Below are 23,252 nucleotides of genomic sequence, written 5' to 3'. Positions count from 1 at the left end.
TGCAAGTAATTCTTATGAAAGGTCAACAGATAAATTATAAATGAGAAAAAAAACTATTATTTTACTTATTATCTATAGTCAAACTCTACTGTATACTCACCATCAATTTTTATTGTACTAAATTTAGGCAACAATAGTTTACTGATGTTCAAATCTCTTAAATCGGTTAATGGTGCAAATAATGGTAACAAACAAAAAAACAAAAACAAAAACAAAAAACCAGATGGAATCGCTTGTACTCCAAACGGAACGAGGCGCGTCGATATGGTAAGCGTTTCCCACCGCCATGCGAATCCACACTCTTATGTAAAGTCGATTTCTGTCGTTTTTTCTAATAACACTGTTTTTGTAGAGGTTTATGTGTAAGCAGCACATACCTGTTATATTGAGAGACGTAAACGTCATACGATGGGGCAGAGGATATGTAACTGCCGGGAAATGGGAGGTTTACGATTGGAAAATTGAAATCATCACGTTTGTCATATATTCTAGTTTAATTAAAGTCGTCCATCTGTGTCTATAGCCAACAAAAGATCAAGATACGAAGCAGATCTTCTAGTTTCGGTAGTATCCTTTACCTTAACTTCACTGGTGTATACGAAATATAACCATTCACTAAAATGTGGATAATGAAGTAGCAGGACATCATTGATATATCTGAAAGTTAAATTTAAAAAAAAGATGATTTTTCAATTTGTCTTTCAGAAGGTTCTGTATTAGTCTTTAAAGGCATCGAATTTGTTTCCCCTTTTCAAAAGTTTATGAATTACCAAAAGGCAGAAATAGTTTAATGTAAGTAGATAAAGTCATACGGTCCCTTTACCATATATTTTTCCAATTTTATATTGGTAAAACGAAACATTATTCAGCCCTATACATTTTTGTTGGGTTTTTTTTGTTTTTTTTTTGCTCGTTTTTTTTTTTTTTTTATCAATCAAGAAAATTTTATATGATTTATACAAGTTTTCCATCTAAGGACCCCGAAATCGAAAGAAAATAATTTGTTTATAATCAATAGCTTTACTTTTGATAGAATGTTTTTCTTCGGAATGACATTGGTTTTCATTTTGAGATAATTATGAAACTTGCCAAACCTATCTAAATTGCAATGTTGATTCACTTATAACAACACGATTTAATGTTCAGAATTATGACATCCTGTCAGAATGTACAGAAATATGACATCATATCAGAATGTTCATACATATGAAATCATGTCAGATCCTCAAAGTACATTACATCACAAGGTTGAACTGGGGGTGTAAAAATATGGTCACCTGCATGGACTATTCCCATCCGGTAGTAAATATAAAATAAAGGAGATGTGGTATGATTGCCAATGAGACAACTATCAAACAGCGTCCAAATGAATTGGATTTAAGCAACGTAAGGTCACCGTATGGCCTTCAACAATGCTGTATATACATACTGTATATAATCAGCTATAAAAGATCTCGATTTGACAAAATGTGAAACAATTCAAACAAAAAAACCAACGACCTGATTTATAACAAAACAATAAACGAAAAACTTATAAGATACAACAACAAACGATAACTACTGAACTAGAGATTCCTGACTTGGGAACGTCACAAAGAGAGTGTGAAGGAGTTAAACTTGTTTGTGAGTGTTCAACCCTCTTCGGCTGACCTGGGTGGTTAAAAGAGAAGCGAAAGATACCAAAGTGACATTCAAGGTCATAAGTCGAAAATAAAATGACAATGCCATGGCAAAAAAGGGGAAAGACCAAAAGACAAACAACAGTTTACGAAACACAACATAGCACAATATAAGAATAAAATGTACAAAAAAGTTGAGAATGGCTTGACTCATTAAATTGGCACGAAGCACAAAAAACAACTAACATAAAGACAAAAGTCACAACGTGTTGATCTAAGAGTACTTGCAATACTGAAAGCTAGTTAAAAGCCAATACAAACTAATAAGTTAATCATATATCCCAGACGATAAAGTATCAATAAGTATCCATCCTACGGATTTAGTATAAAGACGTCATAAACAGTCAGAGAAAAGCATGGCCCGTTTGGCTGTGAGAGGTGTATAAATACGCAGCCACGTCTGGTCGGCCTGGGGACATAATTTCCTAGTATAGAAGAATATAACGCTCTCTACACGTTAAAAATCCTTTGCAATATCTCTTTGGGGATTTCTTAAGTATCCAACATATCCTCTTTTCCCAGTACCCGTCTCAGTTTACACCCTTTATCCCGAATTGGTGAATATTTACCTACGATGTTAAATCTTTTTTTAGTTGTACATATAAAGCAAAGGACGTTAGAATGAAATATTTCTTCATTGATATATCTAGACAAAAATTGAAGCAACAGATATATTGCGCACCTGGTGAAAGAAATTCCAATAAACTCGTGCCTCCGGAAACTTAAAAAAAATCTGAAAACTAAAAAGCTATTCAAGACACAAATGGAAACATACTGGCCACACACACAAACATAACATAGAAATGCACTATAAAACAAATTTAAAAAAAACATGCATGTTATTTATAGTATCAGTTGATGCCAAGTGATTTTATTAGAATATTATATTTCAGACCCCAAATTGTAGAAAAGAGACAAATTGAAAAATCAGGTATTTGAAATAAATTCTTCTCTCATTCTATATTGTGTAGCATAAACCTTACTACCAGGAGGTACGGTCAGGTTTCACAATTTCGTTCGTCTCATACGGAACTTGCATTATAAAGGAACTTCTATTTCATGACATTAAATCCATGATTTGCGTTTACATAACGGTAAATGAACGGACTTACGGGATGGATAAAATTACTGGTCATAATTGGATTTTTAAAAGAAGTCTCAAAAAGAGAACAAGCACATAACATGTACTTTTCTGTCATTTCTTCTTCTCTTTGGAGAGGTTTATAGCCAATCATTAAATGCTTTGATTTAGAGATGAACAATAAGGTTTTGCAATTGGTATATAAGAGTGTCCGTTTTTTTGGATTGTGTTGGGGTGAATTGAAAATTAGTTTTATTTTCGAGCTGAGTTTAAGCTATAAATTCTGTGTTAGCTATAACCATCACTTGGCGTCCTTTAACTGATCCTATTTTGATCATTTCCTGTAATATAAGATTATTGTGCAAGAATTATGTACTAAAAAAAAATCAAATTTTGTTCTTTTCAGGTAGAAATATACCCGTCAATTAAAATGTCAACTAAACGAACTATAATAACATGTTTTGAATTTCCTATAGCAATTAACAGCAATAATTATGAACAGTTTCTACCGAATTTGACTTTGTCAGACCTCCATGACAACGATGTTACCGTTTTTATTAGAGCGCCACTGTTGAATCTTGTGTAGACAAAACGCTTATCATTATCAACTGTAAGTAGCATTATACATTGTCTGCTTGATACAGTACTTTGTCGTTTTATGGTCCTCTTGATGAAAACAACAATTATATCTAAGAATGATATAGTGTACTTGAAAAGTACAAGTCGTTCTTGTTTTCCTGTTGCATGCCAGTTAGTAATGGGATCAGTGATCTTGCTAAATTCCGAAGTTCGACGATGTCTCCATGCAAACATCGTCTGTCAAGCGTTACACGAAACCGCTTCATAAACAATGACAGTGGTTATACAGAAGAGTTAAATCTTTAAGACTGATGCAAAAATATACTATACCGGTAGTTGATCTGAATTCTAAAATCTTTTAACCATCATATTGGTTAGAAATCATAATAATTGAAAAAGTAACAGAGACACTGATATCATTAGTAGTTGATGATATATTTTCAGAATTCGGATAAGTTTTTCAACAACCAATTGACATTCGAAGGCTTTAAGTTATAAGGCTACTTAACCCAAAGGGCTGACAGTGTAATAGACATAGGGTCTTATGGACTTCCCGCATCTGACAGTAAAGCCCATGACAAAAGGAGTCGTTCTCTTGACTGTGCGGGATGTATAAATACGCAGCCACATCCGGTTGCAAAGGGGATGTTAAATCCGATTTCTCGTATATATAGAGAGAATGCCGCGCTTTCTGCATGTTAAAGAGCCCTTGCAACAACTGTTTGAGGGGTCCGTACGTGGTATATTGCAAGCAAAATATCTGTCCCTATCATAAAAATTGTCTTCGCCTTTGGTTTCAATGTCATTTTAGCCCTTCATCCCGGTTAACTCAGTTTGCTGAACCTATTCAATTTATTAATTTATTTTCGTCCTCCTGAATATGCATGAAATAGTTGCCACTTGACGTTATGCAAACAACTTTAAAACAAAATCTAGACTTACCTCTACGATTGAATTTATTCCTTGATAACAAATTGCTGCCTAAAATTAGTCACTGCAATGTGTAGCAGCAAATCATAGCTAAACTAATACAAGTCGTATATGTGATCTTTGCAAACTCTTGTTACTATTGGAAAACATTTGTATAGTATATGCTGCCTCAATAAAGTTTGCATTCATTTTTGAATTATTTTGTAAAATTATTATTTCGTTTTTAAGTACACTGTAGTAATTCAAAAATATGGGTAATTCAGGGAGAGTATATTTACTTAGAAAAAGCTAAAAATAAAAGACTGTATGCACTTTTTTCCGATTTTTTCTATGTCTGGAACAAATCGGCGAATAATGGCCGTATTTTATTCTGTAGGATCTAACTTTACTATTGACATCTCAGTATTATGTGTTCTTTATTATGTTTAGTCTGTATAATACGTAGTCTGATTTTGTGTTCTGTATTATGTGTATATAAAATTGAGAATGGAAATGGGTAATGTGTCAAAGAGACAACAACCCGACCATAGAGCAGACAACAGCCGAAGGCCACCAATGGGTCTTCAATGCAGCGAGAAACTCCCGCACCCGGAGGCGTCCTTCAGCTGGCCCCTAAACAAATATGTATACTAGTTCAGTGATAATGGACGTCATACCAAACTCCAAATTATACACAAGAAACTAAAATTTAGTCTGTATTGTATGTTCTGTATCATATGTAGTCTTTATTATATGTTATATATTATGTGCAGTCTGTATTATGTGTTGTCTGTATTATGTGTAGTGTGTATTATGTGTAGTGTGTGTTCAGTACTTTTTTTTGTTTTGTTGTATTATGTGATCAGTATAATGTGTTCTGTATGATGTGTTGGCTGTCTGATGTGTAATCTGTATTATTTGTTGTCTGTATTATGTGTAATCTGTATTATGTCTTACTTTTTCTGTATGATGTGTAGTCTGTAGTGTGTGTCTGTTTAATGAGTAGTCTGTATTAAGTGTTTTATATTCTGTATTATGTGTTCTGTGTTCTGTGTAGTCTGTATATAGTCGAATACGTAAACGGTAATCCTATGATTGTCTTTCACTTTAGAATTTTCATTTATTTTAGAATTTAAAGAAGCTACAATCAGTAGCATTGATATATGACACTGATGAAGTCAGTTTTATATCAAAACGGGCAAGGTGAACTGTTCAAGCTCCTTGCAATCTCCAATTAACGAAAATAGTTCAGATAGTCATATGTTAATACAGTTGTACAATTTACATAAAACCTTTTTCTCTATGTAGCTCCTAACGTTTTTACAATTTTTAAACATCCCTGTCTTTCATATGGAAATTACAGTTTACAAATTATGTGCGTTCGAAGCGCTTATCTGGATTTACCTTCCTTATGAAACTCAAAGCCAAAATCTTTGAAAGCCTAGAATGTATACGTACATGGGAACGTGGTAAGCTATATTTCAAAAAGGACCTAAATAGAATAGCCAAATAGTCATCTTTTTCTGAGAGAGCTGGAACCATAATTAGTTTTTATACGTAATTTTTACTAAATAAAGAGTGAATTTAAAAAAAAGTATTTTATCAATCATGTCAGTATCGAAGCTCTGACTACTGAAATGACGTTACCCTCGTTAATTAGTAGTCCACCAGCAGAGGCATCGACCCAGTGTTAACAAATGATAATATCAAAAATAACACTTTATAAATTAGTTGCTTCCAAAGCGCTTTTCTGAGTTTGCTTTTAAATTTCAAATGTTTATGTACTAAGTATGAGAGTTCCTGGTGAAAGTAAAGCCAGAAAAGCGTTTCGGACGCTAGAATAAAGTGTTGTCGTCATTTACATCCGAGTCGCACAATGTCAAAGGAGTACTCACGTGCTTATCGTCTTTTTCTTAACTTAAAACTGGTTCCTGAAACACTGTAACCTAAATGGGATGTTTATTTTATTTTATCGGATTCAAAACCTTTATTCTATAGAACTATTCAAGCCTTTTTTTCTATAGAAGTATTCAAGCTATTCCACATATACTTTATTATCACACTACATTGAAATTGATGCAAAGATACCGACAGAAAATATCAATTTCTGGTTTTCTGGAACATAAACCACATGTCGTGAAAATCCAACTGACTCAAAAAGTACCCTGAATCACATTATTAATACAATCGATCTTGCTACCCAATAAATTGTTCATAGAATTCGGATGACAGGTTTTTCAGTGTATTTCAGTTGACGTCATTCCTTACAATTTGTTTCTAATATTTGTATGAAGCATCAAAGAACTGTCACAATAATCTTTGTAATTGAATGATACCAGTGAGACAATGTTTGACCTATACGTCCGCGTACTTACCAATCAATTTATATTCGAGAACAGATGAAAACAAATCATACGATATATATTATGATATTAGTTTCCCCTTGAATGAAATTCCTATTTCTTTATATCATGTAAGTGCCAATCTGCCTAAGAATCAGGCAGTGGTGAAAACATGACTAACAAAAACCCACTCAACTTGACATTAATTTATGTTCAAATTGTATGATGGTGCACGAATATAACATTCGTTCCCTTTTCCTGTTTTGGTAATTCAAGTTATAATTTGGTTGAAATGTACTAGAAATTAACAATTAAGGGGAGCTAACTCCATAATTTGCTATCATTCCAACCAAAAGTTATCTAGAGATTTCTCGAGTTACCAGACTAGCAGAAACGAAAGACCTCCCATTTCTAACACAGGGGATGAGGGTAACTTCAAAATAGGATAGTTAGGTCGGTGGGTTTTTTTCGGCCATGTTATGATTTTTTTTCTAAATCGCCTGATTCTTACAAAGACTGGCACTTAAAATTATACTAACATCTCCTGTTTATGATGTTTATATATATCACAATTAGTTTTAAGAGTATGTATGTCAAATACATTGATTTTCTGTGGCCGATCAAACTTTATTTCGCAAAAACTACTCATCAAAGGTTATGTGTAATATATATTTATATCACCCAAATTGATTATTGGTATAACCAGGAATGGAACCTAAGCACGGTTTGCGTCTCCGATAAACTCATCATCGAAACCAGGATTACAATTATATACGCCAGATGCGCGTTTCATCTAAAAAAAGACGCTGGAATCAAAAAAGGTAAAAAAGGCCAAATAAAGTAAGAAGTTGAAGAGCATTGAGAACCAAAAATTCCGAAAGGTTTTGCTAAGGTAATCTATTCCTGGGGTAGAAAATCCTTAGTATTTTGAAAATTCAAAGTTTAACAAACAGATGACCGGGAAAATCTCCCCCTTATGCATCTCGTATCAGGTCTTAAGATCGAATCGAGTACCGCCATTCATTATACTATAACATGCTTTGAATGCAGAGCAATACTACAAATCATGCGATATTAGATGTGCTCACCCTTCTTCATCACCTAATTTCTATCTCTTTATTTCAAAGCCAAAAGTCTTTAGCTTACAATTTTGCTAAATTATCATTGACATCAGCGCAGGTCTGAGGGGCGGATCCCGGATTTTAGGTTAGGGGGCACAAACTTAAATTTTCGCCGAGCGGAGCGAGGGTAAAATTTTTTGGAGGTAAAATTATCGAAATATTCTTTACTAAGCTGAGGACAACCCGTTCTTTACAAATTTTAGGGGGGCGCACGCCCGCCACGCCCCGCTTGAATCCGTCCCTGGGTCTTCGTGTAATCATTTATCTTCTCTGGATTCCGTGGGTTTTCGACGTGTTTTGATTTGCAACATAGTCACTTCCGCTTCCGCGTCGGTATTTGCAGCTGTTGTTTGTCAATCAATTAACAATTCAATACCAATTATTGATTATTAAAGATTAAAAGGTAGGTAAATGTAACCTACATTTGATAGGAGCTAGATATATCCCTACCTATAGTGCTATATGATTAAAGTTTGTATCACAAATCTGATGTTAAACTTGAAAGTTAAAAGCCGACGAAACAGTGATATATGGTTCATGTTACTAAGTTACTATATTTAAAGTTGCATGGTTAATCTATCTACTGTGCGACTGAATACAATTATAAGACTTTATAAGGACTTTATAAAGACAATTACAATCTGAGAAAAATTGAAAATAACACTTTATAAATTTGGTGCGTCCGAAGAGATTTCTGGATTGATCTCCATCAAGGATGTGAATACCAATATACGCACGGAGCTATATAAGGGAACGACCATTTAACTTCAAAAGGGGGGGGGGGGGGTATGGGGTAGTGTTGGTTTTTTCCTAAAAAAAATATTCTGATCCCCAGTTTGATGAAAAAAAAAATATTGTGGTCAAGCAGATGACAAAAAAAATTTCTATATCCAGATTTTCCCCATACCTTATAGTGTTAAATTTTGAAAAAAATAATTTGATTGATAGCGTCGAAAAACTAAAAAAAAAATGTTCTGACTCAGACAAAAAAAAACATAACCCCCCCCCCCCCCCCCCCCCCCCCCTTATCCCTTGATGTTAGATGGTTGCTTGCTCCCTAACCAAAATCTAAGTCAATTAACTTTGCTTTAGGGAGCTGGCACTTTATTTTCTTAATAATTTCTAAATTTAACAATGGAAAATTAAAACAAAATTCCTGTAGCACTGAGAACTAACTGTGGACGTTATGGGTTATCCATCAGTTTCCCTCAAATGGCTCAAAAAGATGCTTTTACTTTAAAATATCATCTTGTATATATAGTAAATATATATTCATGTGAACCAATGCGTGTCAGTTTTTTTTTAAATGGGTAATACTTATAACTTATTATAAATGTACATTAAATGAAACGAATACATACTCTTAATTGCTCACAAGTTTTTGAATAATGAGCATTTTATATCTCCTCGTTGAAACAGATCGAATCAAGACCAAACAATCGCGTCTACGACAGTCTGTTGTAGTCCGTTAACTATGCTTCACATCCAGTAAATAGAATTTAACAAATAGTAGACTAATAGCTGGAGATTATCAAAGTGTCACAGCTGAGACAACCCACGTCGATAAATGTGTACCTTGTGACAGAATTAAAAGTCGTTACTTCATTACAAATTTCAAAAGAAATGGTTGATTATATGATTTTTAAATATATATAGTAAAGTTTATCTAGCAGTAATAAATTTCATTACGAAACTCAATTATAAACACATTTCCTCATATGTATTATGTGTATTTCATTCTACTTATCGAGATAAAAAATCAAAAATAGGTTAAGTTCCTAAAAAAATCAGTTTACCTTTTCTAAATTGTCCTTGTTTATAAGTCTGAATGATTGAGTTTACTAAACGTCAGTGCGATAGCATATAAAAATGCGGCGAACAAATTTTACAGAGACTTTGTCATTAACACAAAAAATCGTGTGAACGGTGGTTTCAATTGGTATTGAACATTGTTGTGTTTATTGTTACCGCTAACACATATTCTCGTTTCCCAAAATTGAGGATATTTCTTATGAACCTTTCTTGTAAGCACCGATTGTTAAACATTGTCCATTTTTAGTACACAAGACATCCTCTTGTTTGTGATTTTTTCTTCAACCTTTTTATTCTATTTATGCTAGCAGTCTAGTCAATTAAAGAATTGCATTATTTATATACTTTGGAGCTAGGAATATTATCATGCTATACTTTTTTGGTTAGTGAGAAAAATCAAGGTGGTGCGATACTATTTTCCAGATGTATATATAGAAAACCACTGACGATGTTCCTGATTTGGGACACGCACATGCACACGTGCATGGTTGCATGGTTAAACTGTTTTTTTTTCAGCACTCAATCCCCATTTTTTCTCTCGATTAGTGAAATAAAAATAGTATCCCCGAAAAACAATGTGTTTGCCCTGTATAAGGAATTTGGTATTAATGACAGCTTTTTTTTTTTATTTTTGGATAAAATTCTAGACTCTTGACATTTTGACATTTTTATTATGATAAAGACCGTATGTTATCTTCTAGATGTGTTTTCTTATTCTATTACGCTGCATGATTGGCAACATATATCCTTTTATATTCATATCTATCACAGCCCCAAGTGAGATATAAGTTTTAAATTGCGAGGCACGCCAAGCGTTTGAAATATTTCAAATTTAATTTCAATAAGGAATTTCGAATCTGCTTCTCAAATATTTGTCTCTTTTAGTATGGAATAACTTTGTTCTTCTAATTTGATCATCAAAATTAGTATCCCTCATATGAGACGTCGTCATACACGGAAACTTGTTCATGCCGTCCAACTGCAAATCCAGAGAACCGCAATAATAATGGAATTCATAACGTAAATTACATATCCCTGGCTTTCATATCTTTTGGTTGAAGCATTCCTGATGAAGGTAAATCAGAAAAGCGCTTAAGACGTATCCTTGGGACGCGCTTAATTTATAAAGTGTTATGTATTGCAGTCAAATAAGTGCCGAGAGAAATCGAACAACCCGTCGAGAAAAAGTTAAAAAGTAGAGAAATAAGTTTTTATAAGGATGTTCAATCATAATGTTGACTCTTTATAAAACATACATATATACTTATCTTGAAAGTTGAATTTTTATAGTGCTTTGTTCAACGATTTAGCCACTAACGTGTTCTTTGAAGGCACGATGTCACAGCTGATGTATATATATATTATATAGTGAGAACCCTATATAGTTAAATGTATTTTTCATATTCTATATATAGGGTTATTTAGAGCTTAATTTATAGTGTTGATGCCTGCTTGTCGCTTGTACATTCACCAGATGCTGTTGAACTTTCCGTAGTAATGCTGAAATTGATAAATGTTGTTGGCATACATTAGTGATGTATCTTTTAATATATTTAGAATATCTGTCGTTGGATTTTAACTAAACATGACGTCATTGGCCTCTTTCTACATAGTTGAAACAATTTCTGCTAAACTTGATCATTTTTATTTGTATTTTATAATTACTATAAATGACAGTGTTCTGTCCATACTTACTGAAGCGTCGGTATAAAGTGAGCTGACCGTCCATCTGAACTTTGTATTCGCAACTCCTCAAAATGAAATCTTTTAGAAATAATGGTATTATGCATATCTTTATTGAAGAATTTAGAGTTTTTAAAATTTATTTTGATCCAACAGTTTTTTTGTTTTGTTTTTTGTTTTGTTTTGTTTTTTTTTTTGGGGGGGGGGGATTTCCCATAACAAAACGGACGTTGCTGCCATATCTTCAATATAGGTAGACATCTTGTATACTAGTATATCCGCAGGTCCCATCGAAATAATTACTTTAATTCAGTGAAAGTTTCATAGAATCTTTCTTACACAAGGAAATTGTGCATATTCCATTCGAATATTTTTGGGGGGTTTAAAGCGTAAATGAATTTTTCCCATACATATACAAATGTTGGAACGAGGCTGTCAATTTTCTACTTTAAAAAAATATTATTAATGCTCATTAATAAGAAAGGGGTGAACGACTACTTAATGTTCCATTTAAAATCGGGTTGTACCTGTACAGAATATCACAGAAACTGGTTTTATGTGCACAAACAAGATGGATGATGTCCTGTCTGCTTTGTTTTGGTATTTGGTTTCTCCGATTTCTCGTGTATGAAATGATTTATGGTTTTGTGAATTTCTCTCGTATTGGTTTGTATCTGTTGCTAACCTTGCAAGATATATATATATATATATATATTTGGCTGTTTCAATAATTGGTCATGTTTGACTATTAGGAAATGTTAGAAATTTGTCTGATGTACAAACCTTTTTTTTTTGTTCTTTCGCAAAATAATTTCTATAGTGTAATGACGCTGACAATATTGAGATCACTGGCTTATCAATCGATATTGTTCGTATTTCTTCTATCAAAGTTTCGCCCTACAAATACGAGGGCATATTTCTATTTATATAATATATATATATATATATATAGATGGTGGATATTACAGAGAACTACCAGTTATACATAAAGACGATTGAAAATTACTATCTTATCTTACATTCAATATATAGTGGGTGTATGTTTGTCTGTTGGCAACAGTTGATAATATGTGTACAAAAAAATACCAATGCCATTCTATGTATGTAACTTTAAGTAAATATATGTAAATTTACATTAAATATTTCCTGCCTTTTTTTAATTGAATAAGAGCATAATATAGCCTTTCACCTTGGACTTATTTCACTCTTTTGAGAGTTGGGGTTTTTAGGTGAAAATTGCTGCGACTTTACTGTACGTTAAATATATTACCGAAATGACTATCTTTTTCCTATTACTTTTCTTGATTTTCAAAAAAGCTTTCCTTTAAATCGCAGGTATAGAAAAATACGGTGTAGTATGTATTTCTTTCTTCATATTATCTTTCCTAGTAAAATATTCATATATAAATGATTGCATGATTTATCAATCAGAATTTCCTATATATGTTGTCGATGCAACGACTTTATCATCGCCATTTTTCTCTCCATATCATAACATTTCAGATTTCAAGTTAATGGCCATTAAGGAAGATGTATTGAGAAATGTATTATATAAATTTGCATACACTCTTTAGCAAGTTATTTGTATTGAATATCAAAGCATATATCTACACGACTCTCAACTACTTTCGTGCAAGTATATTCATACATCCGGTGTTTATATAAATTTTACGTAAATGGATTATGACGGGTAAACGTCAACCAAACTGCAACGATCAACATAATTAACCAAAATGGAAATCTAGAATCAACATATGGTCTTCAACACTAGAACTTTGTTCCTACCATGAACCATCCGAGTCTAGAAAGATTGCAAATGTAATAAACAAGTATGTCGTTATTACAAAATTCTTGAATGAAACACTAAAGCATGACGAAGTTCCTGAATAAAAGGAAAATAAAAATATCGTATCACGAAGTTTATTTTTTATTTATTTTTTCCAAAGGAGGGGTAGTTTGTTTCGTTTGGTTTGTTCCCCTAATTTTCATACGCCTAGTAATATAACATTTGGTGTAGTTTATCTATATAGTTAATGTTAAGTAAACGTTCTTTTTTAGTCTTTTTATTCAAAATCTTTGACTTTGTTTCCATCTCATATTCGCTTTCATCTCCATTCATTATACTGACAAATGGACAAAAGATGGGGTTAACGTCTGTTATAAGACAGCAACCAAACTCATCAGTAAAAGCCATCTAAAGATATTTGTTATGTGTGTAGATGTCACCAAACAATCTACATCAAAGGTCATTCAAATGACATGGTCTATCCTAAACCCAAAATGTTTGGTCTTGAGGGTTCCTTATGAAGGATAATCAAGAAAAGCGCTTCGGACGTATTGAATTTATAATATTATTTTTATTATTACGCAAAATAAACCCAACGAATCCAACTGATGAGGCTTTCAGCATTAGACCATGAGACTTGCACACGTACTTGTTTTGAAATTAAAATAAGCTTTTTTGGATAGGGGGTTCAATCATCCCTTATTTCAATTGTACATCCTTTGAAGCTAGTTATATGTTGTGCTAATCCATTAAAAAACTGTGTAATAGTTTATGTTTTCTAAACTTTTATCGAGTTCCTTTTATTTTTTATTGTAATAATAATAATTATGAAAATTAAAAAAATAATGATGATGTTGATGATTATAATAATAATAACTATGTTTATGTTTATTGTGAGTTTTATTTATTTTTTCGTATGTTATTAAATGTTGATTGAATATTTGGTCCTTGTTCTACTTGAAAATCAAATGAAACCTTCCATTCATAAACAACTTAGCCAATATGAGATAAAATATATTAACTAAAATAACTTTAAAAGCATGATAGTTGTCTCATTGGCACTCATACCACATCTTCTTATTTATATGATAGGAGTGTTGAATTTAAAGGTGGTGCAAAATACAAATTTAGAAATTTTGTGTTCGGCCTAGTAATAAAGCACAGCGTAATTTAATTTTTTTAATGCCACCTGACAACTAGAGTGACAATTAAGAGGTTCAGGACTGGTTTACAAAAGTATTTTGAGATATGTTGGGTGGTCTCATAGTAATACAAAACCTTATATGGAACCCAGGGACAATGAACAAAATAAACCTTCGAAAAGCTACGAGACCTGTGTACAATCAGAAAAACAAGCAATGACGTATATTAAAATAGGAAAATGTGTACTTGAGCATTGATTAATACGAGCTGCCATCCAAACCTAGAGTAATATCAGTTTCTCAAGAATAGAAAGACTATCCCTCTTTGCATATGTTTTTGACTTAAGTTAGGTTAATCAAGATTTAATACGTCCTTTTTTGCGATGCGTCCTAAAAAGATTTTGTAATAAATGGGGAATGTGTCCATGGGACACAGATGATGCCCCCGCTTGCATGTAACATTATAAAGGTACATAACTCAAGAGCGGTAAAAGTGACGCTACCCAAGTTTTAGTTGATCTGAGTTTTGTGGTAATAAGCATTGTGTATAAGATTCATAGCATTTGGTTGAGGCAAACTAAAGTTAGAGAATACGGAAAAGAAAAATTCAGCAATTTTTCCATTTGTAAAGGGCATAACTTTAGAACGGTAAAAGTGTTTCAAATATTCAAACATGATCTGTGTTTTGTGGTAATAAGCATTGTGTATATAGGCAAACTAAAGTTAGAGAACGGAAACAAATTTTGGGACGTTCGGACGGACGTACAGACGGACAAGGGTAAAACTTAATGCACCCTCCGCTAAGGCGGGGGCAAAACAAAACTTCTTTAAAAATTAGTCCTAGCAAATGGTTAATTGGTTTATTTTGAAGTTCAAGCCCCTTGCGACTTGTTTTAAATACTGTGCTGTGTTAAAATTTTAAAGGTTGATCCTCCCAAAATGTTTATGATTTATTGATTTCGAGTATGGTTGAAGGTTACTGGTGGAAAAAGAGAGACGAACGATACTAAAGGGACATTCAAACTCATAAGTCAAAAATAAACTGACAACGTCATGGCAAAAAAACGAAAAAGACAACAGTATCCAGAATTTTACATAGAAAACTAAAGACTGAGCAAAACGAACCCCACCAAAAAGCCAGACTGAGTGATCTCAGGTAGGCAAATCCTGCTTCACATGTGACATCCCTATAGAAGGGCATTTCAGCACCACGTGCTGTGCCTACTAAAACTATGGCGTATATCATACTTATGTTCATATATAACATTATTTTGGTGAATTCCAGCTCAATTGTAGAACATCTAGGAATACCATGAATGCCTAAATTACTTGATCATGTTGATCTTGTTTATATAGAATATGTATTTGCACTCCAAGAGAAGACATGGCGTCAACGTATATCTGTTCATCCTAGCAGAAGATCCTCTGGAAACTTTATTATAAACAATACTATAATATCTGTGTTTCTGTTGGAACAAATATTCCATACCCTTATTCCTTAAGGAACAAATACTGCAATATTTCTTCTAGTGAAAATAATATTCCAGAATATTTGTTTTTCGCATTTTGGAAATAGTTCTCATAAAGGAACTTCAATATTCCATGATAATACAAAAGAAAGTCTATAAAGTGATAAGATTTCTTTCTAAAATTTGGAGCAAAAATCATATTCAACATCTTATTCATTTATCTTATTTTAATAGGACTAAAAAAAGATCGTTCTATCAGAAGAACTTCAAAAGATTGCTTCAAAATGAAGTTTGTAAATATGTTAACGATAGTCTCAATATGAGACTAAGATATATCAGAATTTGTATCTAACGATAATATGCCGGGCACCTTTGTTTAACATGCCCCTGTATTAAATCTGGAAAACTAATAAATTCTCCTGATAATAATTTCATTATAAAACTGATTAATGGCCAGATGTTGTCACAAGTATTGATTTGATTTAACATATTTTGTTTTGAATAAAAAAAAACCAATTTTTCGTGACAAGTTTCGGCGTTTTCATTACCTGTTAAATTTATTACATGGATGTATACATGTGTTATTGTCGGTGTTTCAAATCGTTTTCATTGCACATAGAAACTTTTTAACATTCATTTTCAATTTTTATATATACGTAATCATATTATTGTAAACTCTTTTCAATTTTGTTCCTGCAATATAAAGCTTTATGTGTGTATGTTGTACATATATAAAGCCTTCGACTGCTGAAGAGACACTACAGCATTAGTTTTATAATGCTATTCTAAAGTACAGGAAACTCCGACTTTGAGGTTTTCGTGTATTTTCCTGTGTTCACATATTGAGCGCATACCTCATCATTTAAAAAATATATATATAGTCGATCTGCCCATGTCAAATCTTCGTTTTGCTTCAACTCAAGAGGTTGTCTGTTTTTGCAATGCCTTCTCTGGATATATGTCACTGCATTATGATTGAATGCAAGGCTACGTCCCATTTTCATCTTCGAATTTCTATGTAAAGAGAGAAAATAGCAATTCCTGCGTTCCAAAAGTTTACGTGCTTATTGCCTATTATTGGTACACAAAAATTGTTATTCTTCTTTCAAGTTTCATTGAAATAATGTTTTCGCCTTTTGTTTGTGTTTGTATAATATTATTTTTTGTTGTTGTGGAGATGGGTGGCGTCTCACCGCTCACATTTCGTAAACAGTGACCAATCCAGCAAAAAAAGGTCGACTTCAACAATATCATGAATATTTCGTTATCAAAATAAAGTAATTATTTAAGTTAAAACAATTACATATGCCCAAGTAATATTAACTAATGTTTGAGTATAATTTTCAGACAAGCAAACTAGACTGCTCCATTTTCTTTCTTCTTTTTTCTTTTGATGAATTCATACGCAAGACTAATGCTTGGTGTTAAAAAATAAGTCTTATGTCATTGCAAAAACTGTGAAAAGTACAAATTCGTAATACATCGATTGGAAAATCATTTGAAAGACTTAATAACCAAGTCATGGTAGGTTCTGTCGGCAACTTTACTAATGGAGCTACCATTTGATTTTTATGGGGGGGGGGGCTAGGATGAAATTTAAAAAAAGGCAGAACAGGAGTTTTGAGTGAAAAAAAAGCCGGGATGAGCAACTTTGCAAAAAATAAGGCAGGATGACAATTTATGTAAACAAAGTCAGGATAAACTAATAAAAAAAAGGTTGGGCCGAACAGAGTGAAAAATAAAAAGGCAGGACAGAGATTACAGCTAAAAAAAGTGCAAGACAAAATTTTTCATTCTAGCCCCCCCCCCCCCCCTCCCCCTTCCCCCCCAATAAAAATCTAATGGTAGCTCCCTTTACACAACTCGAGTCTAGCTATCATAGTGGATGCAATATCCGTTATGTAGTCCTCATTTTAGTACCTACTTTAAAAAAGTATTTTTTCGACATACAGAGTTTTTAACAAATACAAATATTCAATAGAAACAATGTCTTTCCCATAGATATATTATTTTAAAAACTAGATTGTACTTATAGGTCGAACTAAACCCAAATATTAATAAATAAAAGGAAAATGTTACTAGGTTATGTCTGTACAAGTTGCAAAAAAATAAACAAACAAAAAACAGACTAGGCATATCCCCATATGAGTAACTATCTTAAATGATGACTATTTTCAAAGTTTTGAACATGTTGAAATACTAGTATGATAATAAAATGGTTCTTTATTATATAAAAATTATCATTTTGTCTACAGAATCAATGTGTTCATGTTTTTATATCCAGTTTAAATTTTGAAGTTAGTCGCTTGAAATTGCCTGTGCCGAAATTTTTTGTAGTCGACTCATCCTCGAATTTTTCATCATGTTCATGGACAATTAATTATTATAAGTATAAAGTATTTTTAAATCAAGTATTTACGTCGGAAAATATCAAAATATTCCTTACTTAACTGTTTCATAAATAGTTACTCTTTTAAAGTATCTTTTCCATTTTCTGGAGGGTCGTGATCGGTCAGATTTGCACAAGGAATAAATTGAAATAAGGGTAGTGGTGAGCCACTATATGGTAAAAATATGGACGCAAATTAATAAATATGCCAAACTGACTGACCAAGCTTACCATAATCTAGAAATCCGATTTTTTACATAACATTATTTAACGATAAATACAAAAATAATGAAAAAAAAAATCATACTATTTTTTTTTTAAATGCACCTTTCTTTAAAATATTTATGGCATACCCAGTGTAGAAGTAAATAGGAAGTAAAAACGCTGCGGTTGAACTCTGAGACCCATTTCTTAGAACCAGTCTTCTTTTATTAAGAATAGTCATGAAATAAAATTCTCTTAACCAAACGTTCAATAAATTGTATTGCGTTTTAAAATTAACACGCTTGCACCAGTTGCAAGAAAAATATATATTATAATTTCAATATTGCTACCTGCATGACTTGCGCTCATTTAAACTGGTGCCTTGAATTACCAAAAACACTTTTATAAAAGAGTTGGCTCAAAAGTGTATGTCTGTCTGTGGAAAGGCATATAATATATATGAACATCTATTTAAATCTGTTGAATATACATTTTATTTATCAAAAATAAACGCGATGGCTTACCTGGTTGACTATATAAGAAAAAATCCAACGCATTTAAATAATAGTATACAATTTATAACATATCACAATAGCAAATATCCATTCGTATGTAAATAGCCAAGATTATAGACGAATTAATCTCAGTTATGAACGTAGTCTACCTCATAAATGTGTCCTAAATATTTTCGCGGTAAAGTGTTTGTGTTGCCTACGGCTCATATCAAAGTCCAAATACACATCTAGAAAATCCACACACAGTCATGCTTGTCACGGACATTCATTAAATTTCCACTCGAGTTTCATTTCTTTCTCCATTATTTGGCAACTTAATACGTCCGTCTCTGGCGTTATTGAATGTGAAAACAGATTATGGGGAAGCCGACATGTTGAACAGATGTGTATTCAGGCATTGAGTAGTCGATTGCATACACGTGATAAAATCTAAATAGAACACGTTTCCAGATCCCCATTCTATAAAAAGCCGTTTGAAAGTAGGTAAATAAGGTCGTGATAAGGATAGATACGATACGTTTAGTTTTCTATGAGACTGTCATTCATTATGTAGACATTTAAATCGAATAATTAAACTCCACTATTGAACTGGGATTAAAAATACCGAAGTAGATAATAAATTTTAAAAGAAGAAAAAAAAATATGCGCTAGTTCACCTGATTTTACCTCACAATTTTTTCACCACTCCCTGTATCCGTAATAATGACAGTTATGTTTGTTTACTTGGGAATCGAGAAACGATTTTCAGCAGGACATGAAAGATAAGTATGTCCACAGGGTTTTAAAATTCAGCCAATGAAATTTCTGTTTGCTCGGCTCTGGATAGACAACCACACACTAACAATATCTCAATGTGTCTTGTTCAACAAACCGCGGCGAACGACGATGATAAAATCAGTATCGCGGAGGAATAGCGCCGTTAAATGTTGGAATATTTTACATTATGAGATTTTTACATATTTTGTTTTTCCTTAATAAATAAATTGAAGGTAAGACTTTCATTTTACGTACCTTATCCCCTTTTGAATGGAACACGTGTCGTCAACAAAACAGGCGCAATACCTGTTAACATATAAGCGAAAGTTCTATTTAAAATCTGTCCAGTAATTTCCAAATATTTAAAAGAATTTCAAAACATTTTCATAAACTATTACACAATATGACAAAAACTAGTATTAAAAGGAAGAAAAGATTTTACGGCTCTTTATTGGTTAATTTCATAAATACAAGCATACAACTGTATAAAATGAATACCTTATAAATATTCCAAGAAAGACAGCTCTATTTATCAGTGTTTTCGTATGAGGAAACCTGAACACAAAGCAGTATTTATACCTATCATTTGACAACGAACGAACTATTGACATTTGATGTGATGGTTTTTCCCCTAACATTCATGTCTCCGTCGTTCTTGGGTGTTTTGGCTTCTCAATATGTTCTGTTTATTTATATTAGTTTTTTTTCGTAATTTTTATTTTTGACATATTATTATTCACCAATCTTTGATTTATAACTATTTTATTGGCATCTTTATTATTATTTCTTTCTTCAATAAAATGCTTCGACGGGTATTTTTTCATCTTCTGCTACTGTCATGACTGTTAGAATGTCACCTGTCCTGTAACTTGAACAATTATATCATGAAACTTATGTTGCAAAATTCAGATCACACGTTATACTTAAGTGTTGCATCCAATAATAAGTGTAAATGTTGCAAACTGTTTTTCAAGTTTTATTATTTATTTCCCTATCAGGAAAATAATATCCTTTATGAAATTATACCCGTTGATAAATCTTTTGCAGTTTTTCCTACAAATAAAGGTAGTTTTGCTAGTGGAAATCCCTCAAGATATTTTTTGCAACATTTTCTGTTTGATTATTTTCATGAGAATTCTAATTGTCGTCCCTTCGGTAAATTAAACCCTTTTCTGTTTCCCTTAAAATTCCCAATCTTCATACCACTTCCACGTTTCTGTATTAATACAAAAAAATGAAATTTTTTTATTCATAGATTTTTTTCATTAGTATTCATCTTTATAACTAGACCAAATTATGTTTATTTAATTTGACACGCATTTCATCGAAAAATTACACTCGATTCAATAACACACAATACAAAAAGGTGTTACGGAGACAACGCTGAGAATTGCGTTCCATATTTTGTACCGATTTGATCGTTTCTTAAATTAAATTTTAACCTTCGGATACATGTTCTAAACTCTGTATTTACCATAAACATCCCACAAAGGAAAGAAAATTCGTATAAACAATTATAATTTTGTAATAATCACATGATAAAACTAAAATTTCCATCAAATCAATAAAGCTATTCGTAAGTATTGGGTGGAAATTAGTTCACAATATATTTATAGAAATGATTACGAACTTGTTTATAGCACTTGTACAGTTTGGTTTTATCTGTTCTAAATGCTCCAATGAATTCGACCTAATGATAACTTTTACTCAAAGATGGCAGAAATATCAGTACTTATACTTTGCTGATCACAAGAGAATGTATACATATGATGCATGCATTTTGAGCAAAGATGATTATATAAACAGCATTTAGATAAACGAGTTTTCAAGGGCAAACGTAGGCAAACTAAACAACACAGTTTTTGTACACTACTTGTAAAAACTGTAACATTGTTCTTATACTTCGTGACGAGATAATGAATGAAGTGTTTTTCTCTGTTTTAAGGTAACTATTAAAGATATAATGTGTAAGAGACTTGACTTGGAATGGAGTTCCAATTCCAGGATAACAAAGGATATAATTGTATTGTATTATTAGTGATTATGCAAAACAATAACGATGGATGCACCGTTAGATTTCCGATTAGATAGAAATAGAATTCTACCAAATGGATTACCCTCTGGATCTTTTGGTAATTATGAATCTGCTTTTGCTGAAGGCAGCCGAGTTTCAGCACTTAACAGAAGTGCCTCTGGATCAATCCCGGACCTGGCACGTATTGGAACACCAGCATCGCTAAGCCAGTTTCCCAGTCGATATTTTCACCATTCTGTAGGAGCTCAGGGTAAGTGAAATTACAATCACGTTTCCTCTAATATCTGTTTGACATGTCTAATTGTAAATCCAATATAACACAAATACATGAAGTTTCCGCTCATCAAAATAATGACAAGAGTTGTTTTTGAGGAATCCGACACTGTACAGCTGTTTGAAAGAGGCTACGAAATAATGAATGTTTTTCTTTTGTTCAGAATATATTCATGTTCATAATTAGAAAATTCAAGTAGATTATGAAGTTTTACAACCTTTTTCTATCGTGTGTATACTAACACACATACAGAGTTATATTTTCTTTTATGTGTACACTAACACACGTACAGACTTTATATTTGAAAGAATGTAATATGCTAAAGTTATTAGAAAAAAGTTGGTTATCTCACAGAAATTCAGGTTACACTAAGAAGATGGATTTTAAATTTCATTGCCGTCTTTTTGACATTTTTAGTTTATATACTTTGATGTACAAAATTTGTCTTTTTATTTATTGTATGTAATTTTGCTGGTTTATACCTGATATTACTGAAATTTTAGATATACACCAACTGTTTGATAAAAAGTTATGTCATTTCACGTTCATTTTTTTTTATCATGTTTATAGAGTTTTAAAAAACTGGTTTCATTTATCTGGTTTTAAATTTATACGTATTTTTTCCCAGAGTAAAAATAGTTGATCTCAGGCCGGCTTTCACGTTCATTTTTTAAGAGTGTTCAAAAACAATGCTTTCATTGATCTGGTTTTATAAGGAACATAAACAACTTTATCCTGCTACTTAAAACATTTGAAAGTTGATTTTTCCCAAAGTAAAAATATTTGCTCTCCGGCTTTCAGGAAGAATATTGGTTGATTTTTATTAGTGCATTTTTCTGTTGATAATAAAATATACCATTAATGATAAACTTCCTTGTCGATCTATCATTTCACATGTTAATATGGACTGTATTTCAAGAAACATTCTTTTAATGTATGGCAGCAAAAGAACGAACTTGCGGTCATGAAAAAAAATAATATTTGAACTTAGATCTAATTTTCGTATATTTCATTTCAAATGTATGTAAACTTATATATATACATGTTATCAACGATATAAACATATTATTTAGTTTTGAACTTGCATCTTTTACGTTAGTTATATTAGAATATGTAGCAATCATTGTTTCTGTGCCTATAAAAAAGGCTTATTGAACATTATCTGAAATTTTGTTTTTAAAAGCATTTCACAAAAAATAAGTACAGACCAAACATCATCTAATCTAGTTGTGCTGATGGTTATTTTCGGGTAATGTTCGCTAGAATGCTTGTGAACAAAAAGTTAATGTGTTTATAAATGTATTCATACAAACATTCATTCTTTATGAAAAATAATATTAGTTTTCTGTCTTTTTTATCTTATATTTGTCTTCATTCTTCATGTTATTTTTTTATAAAGTTTACCGATAAATTGCTTTGTGCATATAATATTCGATATAATATTCAATTTATATATATATTAAAATTCTAAACCCT

At 32.1% G+C, this 23,252-nt stretch overlaps 1 protein-coding gene across 3 annotated transcripts in view; it reads left to right on the top strand.

Annotated features, from left to right (window-relative positions):
• Nucleotides 1-19,540: 19,540 nt before the first annotated feature.
• Nucleotides 19,541-23,252, top strand: part of LOC127710267 (uncharacterized) — a 69,358-nt gene continuing 65,646 nt past the window's right edge. For all 3 annotated transcript variants that reach the window (XM_052216042.1, XM_052216043.1, XM_052216041.1), the window contains exons 1-2: nucleotides 19,541-19,700; nucleotides 21,413-21,752. In XM_052216042.1, the coding sequence (XP_052072002.1) occupies nucleotides 21,527-21,752 (226 nt within the window). In that variant the 5' untranslated portion in view covers nucleotides 19,541-19,700; nucleotides 21,413-21,526. The remainder of the gene's footprint in view (nucleotides 19,701-21,412; nucleotides 21,753-23,252) is intronic.

This window comes from Mytilus californianus, unplaced genomic scaffold (genome assembly GCF_021869535.1).
Source record: "Mytilus californianus isolate M0D057914Y unplaced genomic scaffold, xbMytCali1.0.p SCAF_7, whole genome shotgun sequence".
Classification (NCBI taxonomy): Eukaryota; Metazoa; Mollusca; class Bivalvia; order Mytilida; family Mytilidae; genus Mytilus; species Mytilus californianus.
The sequence above is the reverse complement of the archived record's forward strand: the minus strand, read 5'-3'. Positions and strand labels throughout refer to the sequence as shown.